Source organism: Lepus europaeus, chromosome X (genome assembly GCF_033115175.1).
Source record: "Lepus europaeus isolate LE1 chromosome X, mLepTim1.pri, whole genome shotgun sequence".
Lineage (NCBI taxonomy): Eukaryota > Metazoa > Chordata > Mammalia > Lagomorpha > Leporidae > Lepus > Lepus europaeus.
In genome coordinates this window covers 95456137-95477834 of record NC_084850.1, presented here as the reverse complement: position 1 = coordinate 95477834, position 21698 = coordinate 95456137, and the positions used below count along the sequence as shown (strand labels likewise).

The following is a 21698-nucleotide window of genomic DNA, read 5'->3' as shown; positions in this document are numbered from 1 at the left end:
ATAGGTAACGTAGGATTATGGGGAGACTTTCTTCCTCTACGTCCATTTTCCAAAGGTGGCCTCCCTTTCAGCCATATTTAAAATAAAATGTTGACGCAAGTGCTTTTTTGTTGTTGGTGGTGGTGGTAGTTTTTTTTTTGTTTTTTTGTTTTTTGTTTTGTTTTTGTTTTTTTTAGGATACAACGAAAGAACGTCAGAGGAAGCTGTATCAAAGCGAGGCTGCGCAAGGCACAGAAAAGGCAGTCAGAGGGTGGCGCCTTTTTTTTAAGAAGTTTTCATCCTTTCCACCCTAAAGCTCAGACTCCCCCCACCCCCTTCCTCCTTTACCTACGCACCTCCCGCCCACGCATGATCTGATCGCCTTTAAACCAGGTAACCGCCTGGGTCTCCACACCAGCTCCTGGAACCTCTCAGTTGAGGGGGTGGAACCCACAGCCGCTCGCTGGCCGAGCTCGAGGGCCGGTGGGAGGGTTCCGGGAGAAATAACGGCGCGCCGTGGCCATGATGCTAGGCATCTCGTTCACAGAAGTTGCTATCTCATTCCGTTTACAGTGGCAGCTCATTTCCAGGCGTATTTCTCCTAAGGCCGGGCAGTGAGCTGATGGCTCAGGTTCCAGAAGCTTCCTCGTCCTCCGGCTCCGTGGCTTGCTGGAGCTCGCGAGTGGAGGGAGGAGCCTCGCCCGAAAAGGCGGTTGAGAAGGCGGGGAAAATGGAGGAGGAGGCAGTGGGCGCGGCGAAGGCGTACGCGAGCCGGGAAGCTGAGATGAAGCTGGAGTCCTTGGAGGAACTTAAACCAGCGGCTAAGGTTAACTTGACGTGGAGCGGCAGTGGCGGCGATGAGAAGGTGCTCCCTTCAACCTCCCCTTACCGTTACAGCAGCTCCTCGCCCGTTTGTCCACGCCGCAAGCCCCGCCCTCGGCCCCAACCCCGGGCCCGCTCCCGAGGCCCACCAGGGAACTCGGTCCCACCCCCGTCTCCAGCCCGGCCCCCGCCCCCGCCCCCGCCCCCGCCCCCGCCCCCGCCTCCGCCACTGCCCCTGCCGCGCTCCCGGACCTGGCGGGGGTCCCGGCGTAGATCCCGGCTGGGGTCCCGGCCCCAGACGCGAAGAAGCTGCTCTGTTGACGTCAGGGGCTCTGGAGATCGAGGTGGTTTGGGAGACTGGTTGCTGGAGGTCGAATTTGATCAGGGTCCCACAGGTTGCTGTCACGTGGAGAGTTTTAAAGTCACCAAGAACTGGCAGAAGAACCTTCGCTTGATCTACCAGCGTTTCGTTTGGAGTGGGACACCAGAGACTAGGAAACGTAAAGCAAAGTCATGCATCTGTCACGTATGTAGTACTCATATGAACAGACTCCACTCTTGTCTCTCCTGTGTCTTTTTTGGCTGCTTTACTGAGAAACACATTCATAAACATGCAGAAACAAAACAGCACAATTTAGCTGTAGATCTTTATTATGGAGTTATATATTGTTTTATGTGTAAGGATTATGTATATGACAAAGACATAGAACAGATTGCCAAAGAAACAAAAGAGAAAATTTTGAAATTACTAACTTCAACCGATAGTTCTCATCGACAGTTTATCACATCAGAGGTTGAAGAGAAGCAGTTAACCTGTGAATCAAAGGAACAGGAGCCAAAATTGGTGAAACCCAAGAAAAAGAGAAGAAAAAAGTCAGTTTATACTGTCGGTTTGAGAGGGCTAATAAATCTTGGGAACACCTGTTTTATGAACTGTATTGTCCAGGCACTTACCCATATTCCTTTACTAAAGGATTTCTTTCTCTCAAACAAGCACAAATGTATAATGACAAGCCCCAGTTTGTGTCTGGTCTGTGAAATGTCTTCTCTTTTTCATGCTATGTACTCTGGGAGCAGAACTCCCCACATTCCCTATAAGTTACTGCACCTGATATGGATTCATGCAGAACATTTAGCAGGGTATAGACAGCAGGATGCCCACGAGTTCCTTATTGCAATATTAGATGTACTGCATAGACACAGCAAAGATGATGGTGTTGGGCAGGAGTCCAGTAACTCCAATTGCTGTAACTGCATCATAGACCAAATCTTTACAGGAGGCTTACAGTCTGATGTCACATGTCAAGCCTGTCATAGTGTGTCAACCACCATAGATCCATGCTGGGACATCAGTTTGGACTTGCCTGGCTCTTGTGCCACATTCAGTCCCCAGAATACAGAGATGGCTGACAGCACAATTAGTAGAGCTGACCACATACCAGGAATCCCCTCACTCACAGACTGCCTCCAGTGGTTTACAAGGCCAGAGGACCTGGGCAGCAGTGCCAAAATCAAATGCAGTAGTTGCCAAAGCTACCAGGAATCTACCAAACAGCTCACAATGAAGAAATTACCCATGGTGGCCTGTTTTCACCTCAAGCGGTTTGAACATGTAGGCAAACAGAGGCGTAAAATTAATACCTTTATCTCCTTTCCCTTGGAGCTAGACATGACTCCATTTTTGGCCTCTACTAAAGAGAGCAGAATGAAAGAGTGTCAGCCATCAACAGATTGTGTGTCCAATGAGAATAAGTATTCCTTGTTTGCAGTGATTAATCACCATGGAACTTTGGAAAGTGGCCACTATACCAGCTTTATCCGTCAACAAAAGGACCAGTGGTTCAGCTGTGATGATGCGATCATCACCAAGGCTACCATTGAGGACTTACTCTACAGTGAAGGATATTTACTGTTCTATCACAAACAGGGTCTGGAGAAAGACTAGTCTTACCAGACATTTAACCAGAAAAAAAAATGATTAAGTGAGGATTCTGACATGACACACAAACCTACCTGGAATCGACAATGACTATAATATCCTTACAACAATGAGCAGCTCTTAAAGAGACACATAAACCTACCTAGACTGTACAATGACAATGACCTAAATGACAACCAGGACTTTGATGTAAAGAACCTATTTTATTATTACCTATGGGTTTGTGGGAGGAAAAAAATGAATACTAGTGACCATTTGGGGTATAAAATCCATACTAAGTAGTGACAATTGAGTCTTAAGAAAGAGGGTGTGAAGAGGTAGAAAATGGTCACATGAAGTATAATTGGATGAAAAAAATTGTCTAGGTGGGGAAGGATAGGAATAGACATGTTCTGACACTACTAAATGTCATTTGTTTCTGCAAAAATATTGTGGGAAGTCAGGGAGTAGTATTCCTTCATCAGCAAAAAGCTTCATAATTGGCATTCCAACTGTGGTTGACCAGCCAAATAGTTTGCAAAACAGAGAATATTTTAAAAGCGAATTTAAAAACCTTTAAAAGAAAAACATTTAAGAAGAAAACAATTTTTTAAAGTTTTAAAAGAAACATTTTTACATGTTGAAAAACTTTTATGTTAAATATTTTTAAAAGAAATTTTAAAGAAATATTTTTTAATTTAAGAGAGCTTCAGAATTATTAAAGTAATGTCTAAAAGCAGGGAATATAGAAATTCTTAATGTTTTAAGGTAAAATGAGTAAAACGAAGAACAAGGTTAAAAATGAAAATTTAGAAAAACATTGAGAGAAAGGAACACTTCAAGAAAGAGAAAAATCTTACATTTTAATTTTAAAATGAAGGAAAATATAAATGGGTATTTTAAAATTAAAGCATAAAGTATACATATAGAAAGATCAAAGATTAACAGATCTACTACATGATAAAAGTGAACTTTCAAATACTACAGTGATGTTTTAAAAAAGAAGTTTAGAACAACTCAAGATAATTTGTTATAAATTTAAAATTTTAAAGAAAAAAATAGAGAATTGTAAAAATAGAAAAAGAAACTTAAGTTCAATTTGAGACAATTACATAAAAACTGCTTGAATAAGAATAAAAAGAAAATTAAAACTTTTAAAAGAAAAATATTTACATATAAATTGACAAATGATAGAACAAAAATGTTGAAATAGAAAAAGTATTAAACAGTTTAAAAGGTTTTATTTTTTATGTAAGCATATTAAAATACAGACGGGTATAAGAAGTAAATAGAAGAGGCAGGAATAGCAAAAGGATTGTCAATATATTTATATTTTTGAGTTTTATGTTGATATTTAAATACAACTTGGAAAGACACTTTAAACCTTATTTACCATCGAATTGTGAGATGGATGCAAGGCCTGAACACTAGCCCACCTTCCTTTTCTCAGATTCCTCACCCCACCTGATTTCCTGAAAAGTAGAGCTACTTGGGGAGAATCAACTGCATCTAAGAAGGATGGAAACATTAGAGCCTCTCCTATTTAGAACTACATTATTCATACAAATTCTTAGCTTATGTAGAGGGGCTTTTGGTAATTTGGAGGCTTATACAAATTAGAGCACAACTACAAAGTGCTGAATTTTGTGTTTGAGCCTAATTGCCTGATTGAGGAAGTGGCAAGGGCCTGTATCTGAGGACCTACTACTCTTCCCCATTCCACAGGGAGATAAAGACTTAATTTCCACAGTATAGCTGTGGGTTTGTATTTGGTAATCCTTTCACTCATTCCTTATTCCATTCACTCATGCCGGGTTCCTTGAGCCCCTGAGCTCCAGCCTTCAGGGCCCCTTTCTAGATTTTCACCTGGTAGCCTCTACTTCTCCTTCAAGACCCAACTAATAGATGACTTTCCTGGGGCCTTCCTTGGATGCTTGAGGCAGGTACAAATTGGAAAATTGTTACTCCCCCCCTCCACTTTATCCCTTTCACTGTGCCTCCAAAGTACTTTGTCCATACCTTGGTGATAGTACTTTATTATACTGTGATTCTGCTGTAGTTTTGTGATTGTGTGCCCCTCTGTACCAGATAACCTGAGAACATGGGGTCAAGCCTTACTCATCTCTGTGTTAATAAATGCTGTTGAATGTGAAGTTGAGTTCTGTTGTTCGATCTACTCACTGGCAGTACTATGTTCTCACTCATATATCCATTAAGTACTAAGTGTTATAGTATGGTGTGATCAGTGTTGTATCCTCATATATGTATACATATGAGTGTATGAACTGCTTTAAATAGGGGGTGGTTAAAGAAACGACATATTCAGTGAGGAAATAGTCAAGTGTGTGGAGAGACACCCTAATACACTACAAGGAAAGAGCACAGGCCTGGATCTCATAGAAGACTGGGTGGCTGGGGGAGCAGAAGTTGAAGGTGTGGCTGAACTCTCTGGTATGTGTGTATAGTGTCTCTCAGCTCCCCAATTTCTCACCTTAAAATGTTGTACCATACCTCTCCAGGGTATAGTACATTTTTACCCTCCCCATGATACAATGTACCCCACCACTCCACTGTTCTATACATTACACTGTACTTCATGACTCTTTTAAAGAGAAGTGATATCTGGTGGCTGTGTTTGTTGTAGAGTTATAGTTCACGTGATTAGCACCCTCACTCTTGCAACATTGTTTTTGGATTCCGTGGGGCTTTATATCAATTTGCCCTGCTACTCCTCTCCAGAATTTTCATTTCCTCTGTTCCTTCTCTTTCCAATACCACAAGAATTATTCTGAAGATGGGTACAGAACCCAAATAGGGCCAATCAGAATCTATTGCTAAATAAATGTTTAGAGTCACTTGGAGAAAAGTTGTTTTCCCACCTTGCTCCTATGCTGGAGTCTTTAAGATAGGATTACATGAGCATGGGACAATGAGAGGTCAATATCCATTCTACAAAGAGAAAAAACATATATTGGGACAAAAAGTCCAGAAAGTATATTTTGAACTTTGTCAACTCAGTGGTGCCTGAAGCCCCAAAGTTCCCTGGGCCAATAAAGTCATTTGTTTGACTTAAGCTAATTTGAGTTGGGTTCCTGTCACTTGCTGCCAAGGCCTTGCACGTATTAGCCAAGGTATATAGTTGGGAGGTTCTTTTTTCTTTCCATTTTTAAAGATTTACTTATGTATTTGAGAGGCAGATTTACAGACAGAGGGATGGGGCAGAGAGAGAGAGAGAGGTATTCCACCTGCTGGTTCACTTCCCAAATGGACATAACCACCAGAGCTGAGGCAATCTGAAGCCAGCAGCCAGGAGCCTGTTCCAGGTTGCCCACAGAGGTGCAGGGGCACAAGCACCTGAGCCATCTTCCACTGCTTCCCAGGCCATGAGCAGGGAGCTGGAACAGAAGTGGAGCAGACGGGACTTGAACCTACATCCATATGGAATTCCAGTGCTACAAGTGGAAACTTAAGCTACTATGCCACAGGACTGGTCTCAGGGGCATCTTTCTTCTAAGACCATTAGCAATAGGACAGAAAAGGAAGGAGTGACTACCCTAATGCCCACAACAGATAGCTCAGCCTTCATTTTGTGACTATGTCAGCAGTGTATTGTAACCATTCTCATGGACTTGATCTGAATTCTTAGAGAAGGTGATCACTATTCACAAAGTTAAAACCTTACTGTCGCTATCCTGACAGTAACAACAGTTGACCCACATGCAAAGTCACAGATAGACTGTTGGTACTCATTATTACAACACACTTAAGTAGCACAACTGGCAGAATCCACAACATATGACCTTTTATTGTAAGCCCCAATTAGTGGTTGCCAGAATCAGCAAACAGGGTAAAACCAATTCAAACAAATGGAGGAGGTGGATAATGAATGGAAACAATTTCAATTTGACACTAAAGACAGTGTTGTTTTCAGTCCGTATGTTAGGAGCTGCTGGTAAATGTTCTCTACTCCCCTCACCCAAACTTCTGCACCCACTTCTGAATCCCAGCACTTCTTATGTCCCATAAGGAGGATTCCTAGAACACAAGACCCTCAGTGCTCAAATTTAAACAGTCACCTTCAACAGTTTCAACTGAAAAGCCTTGCAAAAATTTTGTTAAAGTTTAAAATTTGGAAATAGCCTAATCTCAAATATTTTAACACACTTTGTGGTCTGTGATTCAAGCAAGAAAGTTCAGGTGAAGGTATTAGAACATAAAACATGGTGTAAGTGAGGCACCAGAGAACATCTGGAATTTGAGCCAACATGTCAGATAATATACAAAATGTCTCCAAATGGTGATGTCATTTTGTTCAGTTTTCACCCCGTGGTACCACAGAAAATAGTAAGTGTTCTTACATCCTTTTTTGGTTAAGATTTACTTATTTATTTGAAAGGCAGAGTTACAAGAGGTGACATTGTTGTGGCGTAACGAGTTAAGCTGCCGCCTGTGATGCCAGCATTTCGTATGGGCTGCGGGTGGGGTCCTGGCTGCTCCACTTATGACCCAGCTCCCCACTAATATCCTGGGCAAGTAGTAGATGGTGGACCAAGACTTTAGGCTCCTGCACTCACCTGAGAGATTCAGAGGAAGCTCCTGGATCCTGGTTTTGACCTGGCCCAGACCTGGCCTGGCCATTGTGGCCATTTGGGGAGTATACCAGCAGATGGAAGATTCTCTCTCTCTCTCTCTCTCTCTCTCTCTCTCTCTCTCTCTCTCCTCCCTCCCAACCGCCCTCTCTCTTTTAGACTTATGAAATAAATCTTTAAAAAAGATAGGTAGAGTTACAGAGACAGAGGGAGAGATACACACAGAGAGAAATCTTCCATCTGCTGGTTCACTCCAACAAATGGCTGCAATGGCTGAGCCGGGACAGGCCAAGGCCAGGAGCCTGGAAATCTATCCGGTTCTCCCACGTGGGTGGCAGAGGCCTAAGACCTTGGGTCATTTTCCGCTGCTTTCCCAGGCACATTAGCAAGGAGTTGGATCAGAAGCAGAGCAGCCAGACAAGATCAGCACGCATATATGGGGCAACAGCATCCCAAGTGGAGACTTAACCCACTGTGCCACAATGCTGGCCCTTGTAAGTCTTTGCTTAATAGCTTTAATTACCACCTGACATCAAATAGCTGCCAGGGCTAATCAACAAACTGAAAAGCTAGCAACCGAAATATAAAATCCCAGGACAGAGCCTAGACCGGGTCAGCTTCTTTATAGCAATGGAGCGCCAAAATAGTATGGATTTTGGATCATGAAAAGTATGTGCTCTTTAAGAGAAATTCACTCTTTTTTTTTTTTTTTTGACAGGCAGAGTGGATAGAGAGAGAGACAGAGAAAGGTCTTCCTTTTGCCGTTGGTTCACCCTCCAATGGCCGCCGCAGTAGGCGCGCTGCTGCCGGCGCACCGCGCTGATCCGATGGCAGGAGCCAGGTGCTTCTCCTGGTCTCCCATGGGGTGCAGGGCCCAAGCACTTGGGCCATCCTCCACTGCACTCCCTGGCCACAGCAGAGAGCTGGCCTGGAAGAGGGGCAACCGGGACAGGATCGGTGCCCCGACCGGGACTAGAACCCGGTGTGCCGGCGCCGCAAGGCGGAGGATTAGCCTATTGAGCCGCGGCGCCGGCCTGAGAAATTCACTCTTAAATTAAAACTTGCATCCTGGGGCTGGCGCTGCAGTGCAGTGGGTTAACGCCCTGGCCTGAAGCGCCAGCATCCGATATGGGCGCCGGTTCTAGTCCCGGCTGCTCCTCTTCCGGTCCGCCTCTCTGCTATGGCCTGGGAAGGCAGAGGATGGCCCAAGTCCTTGGGCCCCCGCACCAACCTGGGAGACCCGGGGGAGACTCCTGGCTCCTGGCTTCGGATCAGCGCAGCTCTGGCTGTTGCGGCCAGTTGGGGAGTAAACCATCGGATGGAGGACCTCTCTCTCTGCCTCTCTTCTCTCTGTGTAACTCTCTGACTTTCGAATGAATAAATAAAATCTTAAAAAAATACTTGCATGCTGTGTTAAGTGGTATTATCATGAGTCACTGACTCATGGAATCTCTTTCAATATTTCATAGATATACAGATTTGTGTTTGGATGTAAATGACAATGTCATTTGAAACTTATTTGAATACCATCTCTGCCTGCATGTGCTCTGTATTTGTTTTTCTTTTTGTGTTTCTTCTTTTTTTCTTCCTCTTTCAGAGGTGTAAGGGATTCTGGAGACCAGGATACGTTTTCTTGGGTTCTCAATAGCTTCCTCAGTTCTTCATTAGGATTTACCTGTCGCAACATTTTGTGTGCCAAGGAGCTGCAATTGACCCAGCCTGCTTTGGATAAATGGCAGAAGGGGCCAGTCACTTCTGTTGGTGGTTAACCCTAGACCACCATCTTGCCCTCTGCTCCTGCCAGGCTCCACCTCAGAGTTTGCCAGTGATGGAGAGACCGGAGAGAGGCTCTTACATCTGCCACTAGGGTCAAACGAGTCTATGGAGGTGAAATGCTCTGAATTCCCAGGGCTGGCTCTGATTTCCTGTAGTCATGTCTTTATGAAAACCACAATTTGTTCAATATGGGGACAAATGTGATCCAATATTATGTCTTCATGGGGATGCATATGCCCACATTCATAAATGAAAATGAAGACTAGTCAGAAAAAGAAAAGTGGGACATAGAGTCCCATGAATAGTATGCTCTTAGCCACCCGAAACATATGTCTGCATAGAAGATAAGAGGGGAGTGAATAGCATGCAGTACATGGAGATTTTGTGGTGGTGAGATGATACGATAATTTCCTCCTTACTTGTTTTCAGAAATTGGTATCATGTGTCTATGTCGTACTTTCCTTTAGCAACTGAAAGATAAAAAAGCAATAACAATTCACCCTTTGCAGATGCCTTTTATCTACATTTAGTTTTAAAATGCAGTCTATGTAAAATGGGACAGCTTCTCAGCTCCCCTTTCCAGCAAAGGCCCGTCCTGTCTCCACATGACTTAAGAGAGCACAGTAACTAACACACACGAACTTACCTACCAACACAGAGCCCTCCCCTCCCCACACAATTCCTGCACGCCCACACACTCAGTTTTGGGAACTTTACTCAGTCAACATCGTACCTTACTTCTGGTACAGCAATGAACAGAGGTGTGCTATTTTGTGGTGCACTTATAAATGATTGGCACTTCTGGTTCAGGACAGTGGATCCCCAGGGCCAGAGGATCCCCACACAGAAGATTCTAGGAATTCCAGGTTCTCTATGCTATCTTGCATATAAGAAGATGATGCTGACTTTAGTACAGAGGGGTGTGTGTGTGTGTGTGTGTGTGTGTGGTTGCGATCCAACAAAACCTCTTTTCATCCCTGGTGTTTTCTCTACCAGGCTCACATATGGGAGAGTTAAAAATTCCTGACACCTTAAGAAAATCTAATGCACATCAGTTTCAACAGTTCCATCGAGGGTGCATATCACTGTATAAATAATTTGCTTATGCAGCTTCAATAACAAGAAAGTAACGTCTCTTTAAAATATGACTGAACAAGAAATTAGGAAGGTATCTCCTCCTTTCAATGATCTTTTAGTGTGCAAGTCAATGCGGTTTCATATTGAAGGACATTTTCAGTGTTGGTCACTTCAGCATGGCTTATATCTGTCAGAATCTACAAATGACATGATGCCCATGAATGTGACTGAGAGTTCACAGACATTTTTCATGTTTTGCTTGCTATCTTGCCACAGACCAAATTGTTTTTATCTTTTCTATTTGCCCCCTCTTGCCCCCACATTATCCTCACTCAACCAAGCATTTCATGTTGCATTTTTAACTTTTTGTAATGGAAAATTTCAAACACATAAAAGTAGAAAGTGTAGCACAATGCACTCCATGTGCCCATTAAGTTCAGGAGTCATCAACTTCAGCAATCATTAACTCCCTTCATCTTGTCTCATTGGTCCTCCATCACACTTTCTTTTTTTTTTTATTTTTGATTCTAGAGTCCTGAGAAACCAAATCATTCTATCCAGAAATACAATGCAATAGATAAGGGTTGGTTTCAACATGAAAGTTGTGCAACGCCATACCCAAGAAAAACTTACTATGGAAAATATAATGTCCTTCCCATTTCTAAAATTGTCTCTCAAAATATTTTTAAAGTTCCGTATCATCAAACGAGAATACAAAGTCTCCACACGATATTATGGCCCTCAGAGTCTTTTGATATTTTCTTCCTTCTTCTCATGATTTTTGTGCCATTTATTTGTTGAAGAAAATGAAACTGTTGCATTGCTTGCCAGAATCAGAGGAAGGGGTGCTGGTTCAAAAGTTTGATTGGGGGATAATGGGAGTCACGGTTTTCTTGGTCTTTTCTTATGGAGGCTTGAGTCTGGGTTACTTTATGAAAACAATTGCCTGTACTTTTCTATTACAAACACTGATTTGAGTATTTTTCGTGGGGGAAAACTTTTATAAAGATTTATTCATTTATTTATTTATTTATTTTAAGGCAGAATGAGAAAGGGGGAGGGGAGGGAGAGAGAGAGAGTGAGAGAGAGACAGAGAGAGAGTGAGAGAGAGACAGAGAGAGAGAGAGAGCTCACTTCCATACCCAGGTCTGGGGCAGAAAAAAGTCAGGAGCCTGAAACTTCCTCCGTGTCTCCTACATGGGTGGCAGAAGCCCAAGGACTTAGGTCATCTCTTCTGTTGTGTTTACAGTAACTCTGGAAGGGAGAGGGATCAGAAGTAGAGCAGCAAGAACTGGAACCAGTACTTGGATATGGGGTGCTGGCATCACAGGTCTCAGATTAGCAAACTGTGCTCCAAAGTTGCCCCCCCCCCATGAATAAAACGTTTACAATGAAAAATAGATACATAAATAGATACAATGTATATCCTAGCTTTTATTCCACATCTCCTTAGTAAGAATTACCGACCAAACCTTTGCAATATAATCTGACCTTAAAACATATATTCCTGTTGTGGGAACTCTCTCAGCTAGTTACTTTGTCTACTGGTCTCCCGTAGGTCAGAAAAGTGTTAAACCTTGGCAGGATCCCTTGGAAAGCTGATTCTCCCTTAGTCAAGGGTGAAGATTCTTAAATGGGATGTCTTTTTGCCCACTTCTGGGTAAAGAAGTCCCGGTTACCCTCATTTTTAAATTCCACAGAAATAGGGGCCCTTTTGGCCCTCCTCAGGCAGATCTTTTAGCAGGTTTTCCAGAGAACACCATGAGAAGTTGGCGCCGAGGGTAACAGCCATAATCTTCACCTCGAGAGTTCCCTATCTCTTCTTTTATATCCCAGGATGGGGAGATTCCTCCTGGGCATTTCTTAGCTACATGGGATCAGTACAGGGGAAAGAGTCCTGGCATGGTGACATTGAGGGTCTTACCACCTTAAGCTTTGTCTGTTGAGTACTTTCAGAAGCAAAAACGTATGATGGGAATACTATTTTCAAGTAGTAAAAATTAGGATTTGTCATTCTTCTGTAATACATTTTCTGGCCTTCAATTGGCTTTGGGAAAGTGTGTGTTTCCTCTTGAGAAGGAGGATGACAATACACAGGGGAATTACTTCTCTGACACTTAGACAAAGGGAGTAAAACAACCTGTTTTTATTTTCTTACAAATATGGGAAATGGAGAGGGAGAGGAAGAGGAAAGCGAGGTGGGGAGAGAGGAGGGGGAGCAGAGAGAGAGAGAGAGAGAGAGAGAGAGAGAGATTGAGATTGTTGCATTCTCTGGCTCACCACAGAGATGTCAACGACAGGCAGCACTAGCACAGACCAAAGCCAGGACCTGGAACTCCATGCAGGTCTCCTATGTGGGTGATCATGACCTAAGAAGTTGGACCATCTTTTGCTACCTTCCTGGGCACATTATAAGGAAGCTTGATGTGTAGCAGAGCAGCTGGAACTTAGCCAGCACTCAGATATTGGATGCCGGCATCACAAGCAGTATGTTAACCCACAGCACCACACGTATTAATTATTACACCTGCAAGGACCCTGTTTTGAAATAAGTTCTCCTCCTAGGGTTGTTGGTGGATGTGAAGTTTGGGGGGACCCCTTTCAATCCAGTATGTGTCTGATTAAAAATGATAATGAGACCACTGCTACAGCCGAAGAAACAGTGGGTACCACATGGAGTTAATTTGGGCTTCAACTAAATCTCAGGGGAACCCACAGTTCAGAAAGTGTCTTTGTGGCACATCAGGTTTAACCACTGCATGTGACATATTAGAGTGTTGCTACATTTTCCAGCTGCTCTCCTTCTGATCAGCTTCCTATTAATGCTCCTGGAAAACAGTGGATAAGGAAAAAAAAATCCTTAGTTCACTGCCACCTACCTGGGAGAACGAATGGAATTCATGCCTCCTGGCTTTGGCCTGGCACCGCCCTCAGTCTTTGGTCTTTTGGGGGAGTGAACCAGGGGATATAGGACCTCTTTCCTTGTCTCTCCCTCTCTTGCTGCTCTGCATTTCAAATGAGCAAATGTACACATAATTCCTTAAAAAAAAAGTGAAACAGGTGCGCAAATAGCACAGCTATGTCAGCAGACTGAGAATGAGAGCACCACAGAACTGCAAGAATAGTATCATTTAAGTCACAGTCCTTCTCCCAATCCCCAGACTACAGGTTATGGATGGAAGGGGGTGGGGGGTGGGGTGGAAGTAGAAGTCAGTGCTGGCTCAACAATAGCTTGAAATGGAGGGCCCAAAATTTCAGAGGCTAGCAATCTGTGTAACTCATCTCTCTCTGCTCACTTCTAGCTTCCATTAGGAGCGTGTCATGGAAAAGCAGGGTAAATTACCAAAATTAAAAACAAGTTTCAGTATATTTGCACAATAGCATGTACTATGTTAAATTTTGAAGTTCTAAATGATAGCAGAGAGTCTGTGTGAATGTGCCACCCTTTCCATTTATGGTGTCTCTATCCCTCTAGTGGCTCGAAAGTGCACCTAGAAACTATTATGTCCCATACAAGTATTTTGTACCAGCTCGCAGAGAGTGGAAGGCAGTGACAGTTAAAGGCTAAATTGGCAAAGCACGAACTTCTTCAATCTCAGAGACCTGGTTTCAATTCTATCATGAAATATGGACTTCATGAATCAGCTGCCTAATAATCCCTGTGAAACCATGTTTTCTCATCGGGTACAGTTCATGGGATTGTGCTTGTGGACTCAATCATTTGTGATTCTGGTGAGAGTGAAATCAAATAACACAAATACACACGTGGAACACAATGAATCCTCAATGAATACAAGCTGAATGTGAGATTTACCTTCCTTCTCCACTGAGGAACCTGGCACACCAGGATCAGGAGAGAACCCAGTACCCACTTCAGTGGATTCTAGAATAGCGCTTTCTAGACGTATTATTGCCTTAGATTGATGACTCATTTGATTGTGCCCCCCGCCCCCAGCTTCAGTGGTCTTTATTTTCAAAAACTAATTCTGCACCTTTCAGTTAAAAAGGAGAGAGGTAATATGTTGTAGTCAGTTGATTACTTTTTGTGATACCTCATGCACTTGAAAATAATACAGTCAACGCCAATGGCATTTTTTCCACTCAATGCTCACAGATTCACTAACTCACACACTTTATATTTATTGACTGTGTGATATGCACAATGTATTTTTCTAGGTCTTTGAGACGCATCAGGGAACAATGTGTACAAACAAGCAGATTCTCTCAGTGTAGATCTATGTGCTGATCACAGTCTACAGACTCTGCTGTATTTCCCAGGGAAATCACACAGAACAGACAAACATTTATCCTACCTTCTTAGGAATGTGACCAGCCTCAGGGTACACACTCATCATTTGTGTTGATGCATGCAGTATCCTGCTTTCTGTTTATCGCCTTTTGTACATCACAAAGCAGCTGGACACACTGTACCTCATTCGTCATCCTAGCCGTGCTGTGGGGCAGCTATGATCCACCGTTGGAACCATTTCACAGTCGAGGGTTCTGCGGCTCTAGATTTGAAAGGCTTTGTCCGAGGTCACACTGTGGATGGAGGCATGAATGTGGGACTTTCTGATTCCAGATCCCGAACTTTTTTGCAGAGTTGTAAGTGTTACAGTCAGTCTTAATCCATGAAGCCTGAGAAAATGCGTGACACTAAACCATAGGAAAACACATGAAGGAATATGTGTGTGTGTGCGCGCACACACACGTGTGCGTGTGTGCCGTCATGCACGCTTGTGGCCACAATGGCCAGGGCTGGGCCAGGCTGAAACCAGGAACTAGGAGCTTCATCCAGGTCTCCCACGTGGGTGCAGGGCCCCAAGGACTTGGAGCATCTTCCGCTGTCTTCCAGCCACACTAGCATGGAGCTGGATCAGAAGTGGAGCACCAGGACTGGAACTGGTGCCCTTTCTGGGATTCCAGTGCTGCCATCAGTCACTTGACATCCTATGCCACATTGCCAGCCACCACATTCAGTTCTTAACACTGACCTTTCAGAGGAATTTCCAAAAATCTCTACTTCTTTTTTATTTTTAAATTTATTTACCTTATTTAAAGTCAGAGTTACTGACTATGCCACAGTGATGGCCCCTCCCATTCTGATTCTAGATTTTTTTTTTTTTGACAGGCAGAGTTAGACAGTGTGAGAAAGAGAGAGACAGAGAGAAAGGTCTTCCTTCCGTTGGTTCACCCCCCAAAGGGCCACTACGGCTGGCACACTGCGCCGATCCGAAGCCAGGAGCCAGGTGCTTCCTCCTGATCTCCCATGTGGGTGCAGGGCCCAAGCACTTGGGCCATCCTCCACTGCCTTCCCGGGTCACAGCAGAGAGCTGGCCTGGAAGAGGAGCAACTGGGACAGAATCTGGCGCCCCAACCGGGACTAGAACCCGGGGTGCCGGCGCCACAGGCGGAGGATTAGCCAAGTAGCCGTGGCACCGGCATCAACTTTGAGATCTTAGTGTCCCTTAATTTCATCATTCTTGCACACCCTCCTTGCGAGGTCTGGAGAGGCACCAGGGTCTCAACTAGGGGACCTTCCTGGAAAATACTGGCCATCACGGTTCTCATCTTTGGACCACACTTTTGTGGGACGTCTGTATGTATTTATTAGAAATGCAGCATAACAGAGGGTAAGGGACTGACGGAGACAGAGGAGAGAGAGAGAGAGAGAGAGAGAGAGAGAGATCCTCCAACTGCTGGTTAACTCTCCAAATGCTCACAACAACCGGGCCTGAGCAGGGCCAAAGCCTGTGGAGCCTGGAAGTCCATCCAGTTGTCCCATTGTGTGTCAGTATGCAAGGTCCTTGGGCTTCTTTTGCAGTCATCCTTGGATACATTAGCAAGATATTGGGTGAGAAGTGAATTAAATGGGACTCTAACTGGTTCTCCCATAAGGGATGTAAGCATCCTAAGCCAGGCCTACTGTGCTGAAGCTCAATGCCCACCAAGGGCCACACGTTCGACCTGGCCAAACCCATTCACCGCCTCTGTAGTTCTATACCCTGACCTATGGGAGTCCACCCAGAATGGAGGCAGGACTTTGGGGCATTGGCTTCATTGTGAGGGCAGGGAGGGGCCTTTCTCCTCTGCTTGCAGCATGTGCTTGAAGACCAGAGGCCTGTGTCCAGTCCTGTGGATCACCAAGTCTGCGTTTGATGTTCTTCCAGAGCTTTCACTCTCTGTATTTGTTACTTATGGGTTTCATGCCTCACATCAAATCCCAGCTTGCCCTGGGGTTGAGAGTTTCTGGAGGAATCTGTCAGGTTTCACAGAGCTTGGTGGAGAAAAGGAATCCCTTTGAGAGTTCTGAGGAAATCTTCACTGTGAAGCAACTCCAGGTTATGTGATGTGAATCTGCTGCTTCCCCTCCCCGCTCCTATCCTTCCTCCCCAAAACATGGCTCCCGCCTTGCATGCTAATCTTCTCTTCCCTGTCTAGCCATGCATGTTGTTTGTATTCCTTCCTTCCCCTCACACACATGGGATTTGTCTTCTTCCTGAGGTGGGATTCCTGAGACTAGTGATGGAGAGAACAATAGAAATGCCTGCTTTCCCTCTGCAGCAGCATCCCACGAGGCTCATGTCAGCACAGAGAGAGGCCTCACAGTAGACAGAAGGAACAGGGAGCAGTGCAAAGGAGGAGCTGAGAAGCCAGGGACAGGACTCTGGCCTTTGGAGCTGTCTATGCTGGGCACCAGCACCTGGATTCTTGGGTGCCTCCAGTCTCAAAGGAGTTGTGCACGCAACCCACCCCTAGTAACTGCTGCTCAGGACTTGGAATCCTGTTAACTCTGGCCTAACTTCACTCCCCAACAGAGCACATGTGCCAGTATGTGTGTGTGTGTATGCACACAGGCATATGTGATGTGTACATATAGGCGTGTGTGTGTGTGTGTGTGTCTTAGAGAGCATTCCTGTGCTTTGTTGTATGCCACTTGCTCAGTATGTGTGCATGGATGTAGATAGGTCTGCTATAGGCTTGCTTAGTGCTCCAAAAGATTTGCTATCCTCGTGTGTTCCCTTGTGCGTATTCGTGTTCTTTTTTGTGCTTCTTGTGACTACAAGGTGACTGTATATTGACAAATGTATTTGGCTATTTGGAGTTTATGTGTCCTGTTTATATTTGTGCATATGGTAAGTGGCAACATGACTGTATGTGTGTACAGGGTGTTTGTCTGCCTGGGGTTGCAGGCCTACAAGCACACACAAAAATGAGCATTGGGATGATGTCCCACCTCTGTACATCTGGACATGCGTGATGTGGTCATCTGTGGGTATGGGGCTTCGTGCCAGTGCAGTTACGTGCTGGTTGATGTGTTATTGTATGGCTTCAGAGGCAAGGAAGAGTTCTCATCTACCCAGGGAAGGGACTATTACTGTGTTGAATTTCTTGGCCCATGAGATGAGGACGTGAACAGGGCCTGTGGAAACAGGAGGGTGACATGGAGGCCATCAGGTGTGGAGGAGCACATAGGAATCTGAGTGGTCAAACAGGCTCCCAGGAGAAGGAGCCTGCAGCAAGCATGTCAGCTTGATGCTGAAAGTCATAGAATTGGGGCCAGCATGTGACACAGCAGGTTTATCTACTGCCTGCAACACCGGCATCGCGTATAAGGTCCGGTTTGTATCCTGGCTGCTCCTCTTCCAATGCAGCTCCTGGCTACTGTGCCAAAAAAGCAGAAGAAGCCAGCCATCCTGCTTGGGCCCCTACACACCTGACCTGTGGGAGACATGGATGGAGTTCCTGGCTCCAGGCTTCGGCCTGGCCCAGGTCGGGCCGTTTGGCCATTTGGGGAGTGAACCAGCGGATGGAAGATCTGCCTCTCCTGCTCTCTCTCTCTAACTGCCTCTTTCAAATAAACAAACAAGTCTTTAACAAAAAGAAACTGCTAGAACTGCCGAAGTACTCTGCTTCTGTGAGCTGCCTCACAGACGGAAGTGCGAAGAGTGACTCCAAGGGTGGGCCACACGTGGGGCGAGCACAACAAGATGAGGGGTAGCCAAGTGCAAGAGTCAGTAGTGGGAAGGCGGGTGCCTCCAGAGATCCAAAGAGTAACAGGTTCTGAGGACAAGCATTTCCCTGACATGCTGGACTGTGGTTCTAAGTTCCACTTATTCAACCTGAGGGTCAGGGTCTGGGTCAGGGTGGCTGAGATGGTTGCCGTCTGATGGCATTATGTGGACTGAATTTGGTGATAAGCCTTTGGGACAAAGAGCACTTCTATCCTGATGTTCAGAGGGTCTTGTTCTTCCCCTCTGGGCCTTAGTAAACTCTTCTTTAGGAAAACAAAAATTGAGTGCGGTGTGACCTAAGGAGTGTGGAGTTTCCTCCATAGTAGGGCAGGAAAGATCAGCATTTGGAGCAGCCAGACCCTCTGAACAGTGGTGAGTGTGCCCAGCAGGGCAGCTGGAATAACCTTTCATTCCTCACCTAAGCAGCTCCTCCTAGGCCACTCATTCGTACCTATGTGCAGCAGGCAGGGTACAAGGGTTTGTGTGTGAGAGTGACACCCAAAGAGAGAGAACTGCATTACTGAATGTGCACGCATGTAGCTCACAGCTGCTCAGATCAATGCTTCTGAGCTTCCATTGTCATCTGATGTTAGAAATGTCCCTGAATGCAGTTGACAGACTTCCCAGGACAGTTGGAGGATCTAATTAGCCTCTGCGAAGCTTTGGCACCACTGACTTACTGGTAACTTGTGTTGGAGACTGAGGATTTACTTGCAGGAGGCAATCAGTGTAGAGAAGGAGGTGAGGGACTGCGTTCCTGTGAATGGTGCTGTGCTTTGGGAGTGCTGATGCAGACTCTGCCAGTGGTTTCCGTGTTGGACAGGACCACGCCACATACCTCCACAGAGAATGCAGCTCAGTTCTGACACCTGGGTCCTGGCAGTGAACTGATTATGGAAAACGTCAATATCTCAAGGGCCATCAGTGCAGTTGGAGGCAGCGGTGTGGCTCTCTCAGAGCACTGCCCTGTTGCCTGCAGACAACTGTAGTCACAAAGCGTTCCTGTTAGCAACTTGTGTCCCTTATAGCCAGTAATAGAGCTATGAGAATCCTTGCCCATGGAGCTGATGGGGTCAGCAGCAACTAGAAGCAGAGGCTCTGAGTCACGATAATTGTTTGCACGGTGTACACACTTTTGCAAATCTATGGGCCTGCGTATCAGGAAGTGTATATGCATATATGTTGAATACAATATGTATGTGTACCTGTGTGTCGTAGTTATTGCTATTGTCATTATCACTCTCCTGGAGATGCACTGACAGTATAAACACAGGTGTCAGCAGAGTTAACCTTCTGTTTGTGGGAAGAGGCTTCGTTTTTACCAACCTTGTCCTTCTTCCAGGGCTTGCAGAGATTTGTACCACAATCGAGAAGCTTTCCTACGATCATGAAATACAAATGAAAGCAAAGTCAGCTTTGACCTCTCCTCATCACCAAGGCCCAGTGGAAGTCTTGAGCACTTTGGCGTATGCTCTTGGAAATCCTGTGGAGCTCTTTGTGCAAACGACTCTCCAGACTCTGCATACCATCAGACATGGCATCTTTTGGCAATTTGTTCTCTTTAGTTACAATATTTTTTATGTATGCTCTTTCAAGAAAGAACCATATTTTGTAATAACTTCAGTGCAGTAGCAATCACTGATTGAATGCCTGTGATGGGCCAGGCAGTGTGCCAGAGCAGTGCTGCTGAAAATTCCATCTGTGGACTTGTGGTGCTTTGCAAAGCTTTGCCACTTAACCTGCATTAAGTGCAGGAATTGAGGGTTTGTGTTTAGGAAGATCCAAATGTTTTGGTGAGAGTTGTGCTGATGTTAAAAAGAAATCATGGCATGTGTTTTGTTTGTCTTTGCCATCTGTCTTCTTTCTACTAATGCATTTTCCTGTGTTATAAAAATGTGTGGATCGGGGCCGGCGCTATGGTGCAGCGGGTTAACACACTGGCCTGAAGCGCTGGCATCCCATATGGGCGCCAGTTCAAGACCTGGCTGCTCCACTTCCGATCCAGCTCTCTGCTATGGCCTGGGAAAGCAGTACAAGATGGCCCAAGTCCTTGGACCCCTGCACCCGTGTAGGAGACCCGGAGGAAGCTCCTGGCTCCTGGCTTCGGTTCAGCACAGCTCAGGCCATTGCGGCCAATTGGGGAGTGAACCATCGGATGGAAGACCCTTCCCCCCCTCTCACCCTCCCCCCTATGTAACTCTTTTAAATAAATAAAAATGTGTGGATCCACCCGTGACTGATGTGTGGCTGGGAGAGGGGTCATTTTTCCCCAGAGATAGCTTAAAAACTACATGTCTAGGCACTTGTGACAATCAACTGATATATGCTCGACACCATGTTTAGAAGGCAGGTGATATTCTTCATGTTTCTGGAGGTGTCAACTAAGGGTGATCAAGTTAGGCGACTTAGACTAGACTTCCAAACTACTGAGTGAGCAGACACGCTGAGTTTGTGAACAGCATGCCTCCACTCAACTTGCACAGCTTACATCAAATTTTCAATGACAATGAAGGGCTTCAAAAGTGCCTATAACCCACTCCTGGAGGCTGCTCTCCAGTGCCCAGCAAGAATTGGGTCAGGAATAGCTCAGACCAGTCAGCAGGCTGTGTGGTAGTCACTGCAGCAGGAAGGAGTTGCTCTATGAAACCAGTCAGAGGTGGGGGGTGGGACATTGAATCATCTTAACTGAAGCAATATTTGAAGGGTAATCAGAGGACAGACATGCTAAATGGAAGTGCGGGGAGGTCTCACACAAAGGCCTTTGTTGGTCTTTAGGGGTCGAGGCTACTGTATTGGACATGAGGTGGGTGTCTGCTTTGGGAAGGTCAGCTATCAAACAAGCTCCCCACCAAATTTGGGACACTGGTGGCCCAAAGGATACTCTTGCTCTTCTCTCCCTTTCTTGTCCTGGAAGGTGACCTCCTACAAACTGGCTCAGAAAAATAAAAAGGTTATTTTGCTCGCGGATGGGTCAGGACCCTGAAGCCCATGATTAAATGCTGTAGAAACCAACACACACACACACACACACACATGCTCATGCACACACCTATAAAAGACATAGGCACAAAGTCCTATTGAGAAAAAAGACCTTGAGATCGCATGTATATTTGTACCTATGTGTGTATGTGTGTGTGTGGGCAGTCCAACATGTGGCTTTTAAGCTTGGTATGGGTTGTGCATATTCCTAGGGTTTTCCTACTGTGCTGGCTTGATCAGGCAACAGGTGCGCAAGCAGCAAGGAAGTTCAAAATGTGGCCCGAGGGTCAGTCTGTGGTGCTGGGGTGTCTGTTCCATTTGGAGTCGGGCCAGGCTTCAGAAGAGTTTGAGATCTCAGGCAGGCCCACCCTATCAGCATCAATTCAGAACAGGGCTCCTGTCCTGGAGCGGCAGTGTCATATGCGAACCTGAGACAGCTGCCCAGACATGAGGTTGTCTTTGGTTTCTGTGTTGTCATTGCAAGTTGCTGTGGTCTAGTGAATAGGATTTTTACTGCTACTGGGGCAGCAAGAGCAGTCCCAC

At 45.3% G+C, this 21698-nt stretch overlaps 1 protein-coding gene across 1 annotated transcript; it reads left to right on the top strand.

Annotated features, from left to right (window-relative positions):
* The first annotated feature begins 296 nt into the window (after nucleotides 1-296).
* USP51 (ubiquitin specific peptidase 51) lies at nucleotides 297-3247 on the top strand. The gene is made up of 2 exons (XM_062183857.1): nucleotides 297-372; nucleotides 553-3247. Exon 2 carries the CDS (start codon nucleotides 602-604, stop codon nucleotides 2744-2746), a length of 2145 nt encoding a protein of 714 aa, XP_062039841.1. The 5' UTR covers nucleotides 297-372; nucleotides 553-601; the 3' UTR covers nucleotides 2747-3247.
* The last annotated feature ends 18451 nt before the right edge of the window (nucleotides 3248-21698 follow it).